This window comes from Otolemur garnettii, unplaced genomic scaffold (genome assembly GCF_000181295.1).
Source record: "Otolemur garnettii isolate 467f Iridium unplaced genomic scaffold, OtoGar3 scaffold00067, whole genome shotgun sequence".
NCBI lineage: Eukaryota > Metazoa > Chordata > Mammalia > Primates > Galagidae > Otolemur > Otolemur garnettii.
Genome location: NW_003852462.1, coordinates 4,177,457 through 4,185,550, shown reverse-complemented (window position 1 = coordinate 4,185,550; position 8,094 = coordinate 4,177,457). Strand labels below are relative to the sequence as shown.

The window sequence follows — 8,094 nt, the reverse complement described above, 5'->3', positions numbered from 1 at the left end:
AAAGTATCTAATCCCTGTGTTGTGTTGACAAGAGCCCCCAAAGTGAGTAACTGTTCATAGTAAAGAAAATCTTACTACCTGAATGAAGTGTAAACCTGCACCATGTCAGCAGTACAGTTGATTCATCCAAAGCAATTGAACAATGTATATTTTCTTTTTAGTAGAATAACACATTTTTCCTGTATTTTTAAGACCAAATCTCACTCCATTACCCAAGCTAGAGTGCTATGGCCTCAGCCTAGCTCACAGCAACCTCAGATTCCTGGCTCTAGTGATCCTTCTGCCTCAGCCTCCCAAGCAGCTTGGACTATAGGTGCCCACCACAATGCCTGGCAGATTTTCCATTTTTAGTAAAGATGGGTTCTTGCTCTTGCTCAGGCTGGTCTCGAACTTCTGAGCTCAAGTGATCCTCCCACCTCAGCCTCCCAGAGAGCTAGGATTACAGATGTGAGGCACCACACTCATCCTAAGGTTTTTTTAATCATACTGATTATGTGAACAGTAAGAGTAGTGTAAACAGAATCATTATTTTTGGCATATACTCACATACTGTAATCAGTTCACCAGTCCTGTGCCCCTGACTTCAGTGTTCTATGTTGCTCCAGAACTCAATGGCATGCAACAGCAATTTGATGTTCTCGTGGCTCTGGATTAACTGGGCTCAGCAGGAGGGTGGTGGAAGGTTGCAGTCAGATGGCATCTGGCTGTCATCATCTGCAGGCTCACGGGGTAACATAACACAGCATAACAACCGCTCATCTGCAGCTGTGAGCTGTGGGCCAGGAGAGCTGAGGGTGGCTTGGCCTCTCCCGTGGCTGACTCAGATCTCCTCGCAACCCAGCAGGCTGTGGGCAGTTGGACTTAACATGTATCAAGTGGCACCCTCAGCTGTGTATTCCAAAGACCTAGATGCAGAGCTTCTCTTGACCTGGCGTTGAAATCAGCATCATCACCTCAGGACATTGTTGGGCCAGAGCAAATCTCAGGACTCGTTCAGAATCAGGGAGAGGGCTGTAAGGGCCTGAGTACCCACAGGCACGGTTCCTTTGGAGCCCTTTGGATTCTAACTGCAGTGTGGCAGTGCTGTTTTTCTGAAGAATGTATTTCCAGTATCTTTTTTTTTTTTTTCTTTTCATAAATTTGCCTACCATCTTGGTGAAAGTTATATTTATAGTCAGTAAATTTGAAGTTTTTAACACATTTAATTGATTCTTCTCTGTATATCATATTATTCCTAATTTAGAAAATACTTTCTCAATTTCAAATTTCTTCATTTTAGAACATAAATATCTTGGCCCAAGCATTTTTACAGGTATCATCTTTTTAACTCCATTCAGAATAGTTTCCTCTGACTAATATTTTTATAAATTGTCTTTAATGATCTTTTGAATGTTTCATCAGATTGAAATGCTGTAAAACTGTATGCCTTTTCCGTTCCATTTTATTCTGGGACAGAATATAAATTTAACCAATTAAACATGACAGCTCCACCAAAAGTTTCAAAGATAAAGATATTCAAAATGCCATTCTGGAATTTTAAAATTATCTTAGAAACTCTTTGAGCTCTTATTTAATTTTTTCAGTTTTTCCTCCTAAATAGAGCAATTTTGTAGTATTCTTGGTTACAAGCTTTACTTTTAGTGATTGCCATTTCTTAAATATTTTTTAAAGCTGCAGGGGGTTTTGTGTTTTTTGAAAAAGGATTTCTTGCAAAGGCCTAAATATTCTGAAATATTTACATTATTCAGAAATATTTATAAATTTTGACAATTGCATCTTCATTTTCCAAGGGCAGAATGTCACAGCTTCATTTTGATATAGTTAATGCATTATATGTACAGTACAATTAAGTCTCAGAATCTTTCTGCTCCACTGGCTTCTTTATTCAGTAAGAGTATTTTTTTTATACTTCCCCTAAATTGGTATTTGAACATTACCACTTAAAAAAAAAATGCTTTTATATTCAGCATGGAACTTTTTAACTGAGCTTACAGTAGCATTTATAATGGCAGGTGTTCCACTGTCAGTGGAAATCAAGTGATTATTAGGATTGATGGATTCTCTGAAGCATCTAATGCACTGATATAAAGCTAGCACTGGCCTGTGCTAGCACTGGCCAACGCAGTGGCTCTCCCCTGTAATCCCAGCACTCGGAGAGGCCGAGACAGGAGGACCCCTTGAGCTCAGGAGTTTGAGACCAGCCTGAGCAAGACCAAGACCCTGTCTCTACTCAAAAATAGAAAAATTAGCTGGACGTTGTGGCGGGTGCCTGTAGTCCCAGCTGCTTGGGAGTCTGAGGCAGGTGGATCGCTTGAGCCCAGGAGTTTGAAGGCTGCTGTGAGCTGGGCTGACACCTTGGCACTCTACCCAGGGCAACAGAGTGAGGTTTGTCTCCAAAGAGTGTCCTTTGTCTCAAAAGAACAAAGAAAAAGCACTACAAGCATTTGTGAAGTTTTGCTGATAGAACAACCAACCCAGGAGCAGTTCCTACTTTGTCTTTCGCTAGTGCATTACAGACCTTGGAAAGGAGAACTTGGAGGTACTAACACAGAGGAACTCCATTGATCTAAACAGAACATCACTTGTGCCAGAGTTCTGTGTGAAGGCACGTGCTGCCAGACGCTGGTGCTTCCTCAGCAGGTCTGAGGCTTGGTGTTCATGTGGTCAGAGTTAGCACTTTGGATGGTCAATGTGGAAAAACATTTTATACAACTAAAAAGTTTATCAACTTTCTGGAAAAATAGAACTTTAGTACTTTTTTTTTTTAATTAAACACACACTGTGTGGCTCGGCACCTGTGGTTCAAGCGGCTAAGGCGCCAGCCACATACACCTAAGGTGGCGGGTTCAAATCCCCAGCCCGGGCCCGCCAAACAACAATGACCACTGCAACCAAAAAATAGCCGGGCGTTGTGGCGGGCGCCTATAGTCCCAGCTGCTTGGGAGGCTGAGGTAGGAGACTCGCTTGAGCCCAGGAGTTGGAGGTTGCTGTGAGCTGTGATGCCAGGGCACTCTACCCAGGGGGGATAGCTTGAGGCTCCGTCTAAAAAAAAACACACACTGTGTTCAATCTCATCGCATCCTGAATAGTTGATGGAAGAAGAAAGCATTACCAAGCGAGAAAAAGCTGTAGACTGAGATGAAGCATTACTGGATTCCAGCCACTGTCTGCTTTTGTATGGCCTGTGAGCTAAGAATGGTTTTTACATTCTTAAATGCTCAAAAAAAGTCAAAACTTCTGATCTGTAACATTAACACATGATGAAAACATCGTGGCCTGGATGTTTGGAAGCTCTCCACTAGGTTCTGCTGCAGAGCCGGCCTGCCTTGGTTGCCTACACATTTTCTTTTTCTTACTGTTTTGTTAGATTTCTTTTGTTTGTTTTGAGATAAAGCCTCACTCTATCACCCAGGCTAGAGCTCAAGACAACCTCAAACTCCTGGCCTCAGTGGATCTTCCCGCCTTGGCCTCCCAAAGTGCCAAAATCACAGGTGTGAGCCACTGAGCCCAGCCCCACTTTTTATACACCTAGTTTCCTACAGGTGTGGCTGACAGCCTTGCAGGTAGCATAGGCCAAGGTGCTGGCCACCTCCCTGATATGCCAAGTGGGCAGCAGCACCTGAGACTGGAGAGTTAGCTGTGCCCACTGCTGTGTAACTGAGCACTGTGCCCGCCTCCGAGAAAGGGAGGTGCTGCTGACATCTCATCTGCAGGGAGATGGCAGAAGAGTGACGGTCATCTGAAGCCACCATGTGTCTCTCACATACCATTAGTTGAGGCTGTGGCAGGTGCTGGAAGTACAAAGTCTATCTGCAAAACCCACTGTGGCATAAAAGGACAAATGTGGGCTATTTTTTAAAGCAACAGAAACAGCAGGGCTAATCTGGTGTCGTTCCAAATAGACTTGAGAGCGCCTGCTCCACCCTCTATCAACTCCGGGCCAGCCTCCTCCTCGTGCCTCCCTGGATGCCCACCAGGGCCACCCCTCCTTTCTGTCACACAGTCCTGAGCTGTTTTTCAGGTCATAAGAATGTCTTGTGTCTTGATCTTGGAGGTGGTTTCATGAGTGTATGCATCTGTCAAAACTCACTGAATTGTGTACTTCGGATGAGGGCAGTTTATATTATGATTCATAAATTAAACCTCAACATCGTTGTTTGGAAAAATGGGCTGCAAAGAATTTGATAATGATTGTGTGTGTGTGTGTGTGTGGTTATATATGGCAGAGCCTCTGTAGTTGACCACCTCCTTAAGTTGACCTAATAGACGGGCCACAGAGCACGTGTACATATAAGTACATAAGGCCTGGGTCCTTATGTTGACCAGTTGGTTACAGTCCCTTAGGTGGTCAACTTACAGCGGTTCTGCTGTATACCCATTTAAAAGTTAAGACTGGCTTGGCGCCTGTGGCTCAAGCAGCTAAGGCGCCAGCCACATACACCTAAGGTGGCGGGTTTGAGTCCAGCCAGGGCCCGCCAAACAATGACAGCTGCAACCAAAAAATAGCCGGGCGTCATGGTGGGCGCCTGTAGTCCCAGCTACTTGGGAGGCTGAGGCAGGAGACTCACTTGAGCCCAGGAGTTGGAGGTTGCTGTGAGCTATGATGCCACAGCACTCTACCCAGGGGGACAGCTTGAGGCTCTATCTCAAAAAATAAAAAAAATAAAAAATAAAAGACTATAAAAGAGAATAATAAACATTGACTTTCTGAGTAAGGAGCATTTTTTTATCAGTCAGCAAAATTTTAGCTTAAAATTTCTTAAAAATACGGTTTTCTTTTTCTAATAACATAATCCTCAATTTTTTTTTTTTTGTCTCCCATTTTTTCACAGTTTCTTTGTGCTTCTTTATCTTTGACAGTATTTTTATGTTGTCAGGTCATTTTTGATGTCAGCGTTTAGAGCTTCTCCGTTGTTGTGGGCATTCACAGGTCCTGTCTGGTCTCTGACAGTCTCACTGTGTAGCTCTGACTTCTTTGACTAACACTTTTGTCCTTGGCGTGCTCTTCTGCAGATGTGCAGACTGGCCCTCCTGGTCAGGTGCTGCGCTCACTCTGGAAGCCTGTGGTGCTCTGCAGTTGTTCGGTTTGAACTGACATTCATGCTTTGCGGGCTTCATGGTGGAGTGTCGTCCCTAAACCCAGCGTTCCGTGGAATCAGATGACTTACCCAGTCAAACCGAGCTGCTGCCGCACTGGAGCATCGTTCATTACCCAGTTCCACCTGCATGCTGACTGCTTGCCTTTCTGCCCCAGGGGACGATCAGCGTTGGAGTAGATGCCACTGACCTTTTTGATCGCTATGATGAGGAGTACGAAGATGTGTCCGGAAGTGGCTTTCCACAGATTGAGATTAATAAAATGCACATCTCCCAGTCCATCGAGGTAAAGCACACACCCGCCTCTCCGTGCAGCGGGCTGGGGGTAATGAGGCACAGCACACGGAGCAGCTGGGGCGGGAGTCTGCGCAGGGTCCTTCTCATCTTTATTTATGAAAGGATGCAATTAGCAGCTTGGAAAAAAGCTCCAGTCTCAGCCGCATGTGTTACTGTTCTGTGGGGCTGGGGGTGCTTAGTTCTCAAGGTCTCAGGTAGTTCGTGGCCTTGGAGAAGTCATAGCACAGGGTCATGGTGGCTTTAGGAGAGAAGGCAGACCCCCATGGAAAATGCTACCAACTGGCTTTAGTTGTAAGGCGACTTTATTAGGTGTGGCTCTGCACCCTGACCCATGGAGTCAAGAAAACACCACGTCTCTCCCCGCTGTGTGGATGGGGCAGAGTCAGCCCATTCTCCCGTGGGTCTCTGCCACCTCAGCTGATTCATTCATTCTCAAATACATCAGCCAACAGCATGGGAATCATAACTCAGGGACACCTGTCCTTTCTTAGAGCCATCAGAGTCAATTAATACGGCCATGGGAAGGTCTTCAGTCCCTTCCAGAACCTTGGTGGTAGCCAGGACTGGAGAGGCCCAGTCATCCCACAGTGGGAGGCACATAGTGAAGGTACCGTGGGAGCCAATGTCAGTGGTACCCAGAGAACCCAGCATTGAACCCTATGGTTTCCCCCTGGTGTTGTGAAATTTGTCCATTAAAGCTTTTAAAACAGTTATCGCCTTGGCCACGTGCAGTCCAGACAGAGTGAGAGAAGGGTCAGAGCCTGAAGTACTGACACGTCCTTGCTACAGTGTCTCTGCACCCAGCCCCGCACTCTGGCACGTCCGTGAGGCTGTAGGCCTGGCATTTGCCGTTGCCCTGATGTGTGACCAGCAGATGTTATTTTCTAGGCGCCCTTGACAGCTACGGACACAGCCATCCTCTCTGGAAGCCTCTCAACCCAGAATGGGAATGGAGGGGGCTCCATTAACTTTGCCCTCAGACGAGTCACTTCCGCAAAGGGATGGGGAGAGGTAAGATGGTGACAGTGGCCGTGCAGAGCCTCGTTTCGGGGCGTTTGCAGTCTGAAAGCTAACCCTCAGACAGACCCACCTGCCCCTTGTGTGCCACAGGGTGCCGAGTGTCAAACTTCTGTAAGTTGACTGGCCCAAAAGAAAAATAAGTCTCATTTCAAAGGCGTCCTATTAGTCTTCCTAACAACATTAGGTAAAAAACGAGATTTCCTTTGAGATGCAACTTTCAACGCTCTACCCTCTAGACATTCAGCATCTTCGCTGCCTTTTTGAGCAAACGCCTGTGAACACACGTGCCTTTTCCTGTGCAGCTCACAAAGCAGGTGCCTCTTTCAGTGCTCTGCTCCCAATGGGCGGTCACTTAGCAGCCAGTTCTGCTGAGCAGATTGAGCTGCATCAATTTAACATTGCAGAGTTTTCTTAAAAGTCACCCAGACGAGGCAGCTATGATGGTCTGTAACATCAGACCCTTAAGAACCATCTCCAGTCACCGGTGATGGCTCTGGAGCAGAAAGGACATGCAGAGGGGTTGGCGCTGCAGGGTGGGGGGCGCCGGGTGCAGCAGAACTCCGCAGAGGGCACTCTGCCAGCGGGTGCGGTGGGGGCCTGTTGGTTCCCTGTTTTGACCTGAGCCAGGAAGGTGAGGATCAGAGGCAAGCAGTGTTTTCTTTGGAGGAACCCCCTTTCTACAACATGCCATTGACACCTGGGCACCCTCGGGTCGGTAGCACTTGATGCCTCCATTTGGCGAAGGTTAAGATGACAGCATTAAGAATCGTGCACTCCCTTCTCTTAGACCCTGGCAGTGGTCATAAGGAATCATAAGTAGAGGTACATACCTGAGCCCACGGTGCTACTGCAACAAAAACCCTGCTAATACTTTGTCTTTTTCCTTTTCAAACAGTTGGAATTTGGAGCAGGAGACCTACAGGGGCCTTTATTTGGCCTCAAGCTGTTCCGCAATCTCACACCAAGATGGTAAATATAAGAGATAGATCCTCTTTGGTGGTCTGGAGACTAGAACTATGTATTCTTTTATCACAGTCCCTGGCAGTCTTGCCTGTCCTGCAGAGTTACTGAGCATGTGGGGCAGATGCAGCTGGTATAAAGCCCAGGTGGCGTGAGTGGGAAGCAGCTGGACTGCAGGGACCTGATCCTGGCCCTGCCCCAGGCAGGCCTCACCCTCTGTGGTGATCACAGCCCCCACCCGTGCCACCAGGCGGTGCTAGGAAAGTGCCTTCAAGGGGAAGTTATTTACAGGCAGAAATACCTGAGGACTTGTGGATAATCTCTGTCCCAGAGGATGTCAGACTGCCTAGTGATCAGGTCGGCGTCCTGTCATTTCTGTTGCTGTTGTGATGTCACACTTTTAGAACTGTGCATCCCTGTCCCTTCTAGAATGACAGCATATCCTTATTTTCCATATGGTGTGGGCCTGCTTGTCCATTTGAGCTCAGATAATAGAAGTGAAGAGAAAGTAAAGAAAAACTGGCTCGGCGCCTGTGGCTCAAGTGGCTAAGGAACCAGCCACATACACTTAAGGTGGCGAGTTCGAATCCAGTCCGGCCCGCCAAACAACAATGACGGCTGCAACCAAAAAAAATAGCCGGGTGTTGTGGCAGGCGCCTATAGTCCCAGCTAATTGGGAGGCTGAGGCAGGAGACTCGCTTGAGCCCAGGAGTTGGAGGT

The 8,094-nt window shown here is 46.9% G+C and overlaps 1 protein-coding gene across 1 annotated transcript in view; it reads left to right on the top strand.

Annotated features, from left to right (window-relative positions):
- DNAJC11 (DnaJ heat shock protein family (Hsp40) member C11) overlaps window positions 1-8,094 on the top strand; it is a 62,761-nt gene that overhangs the window by 40,364 nt on the left and 14,303 nt on the right. The window contains exons 5-7 of the mRNA XM_003793239.3: window positions 5,255-5,383; window positions 6,283-6,405; window positions 7,310-7,383. Coding sequence (XP_003793287.1) covers window positions 5,255-5,383; window positions 6,283-6,405; window positions 7,310-7,383 — 326 coding nt within the window. The remainder of the gene's footprint in view (window positions 1-5,254; window positions 5,384-6,282; window positions 6,406-7,309; window positions 7,384-8,094) is intronic.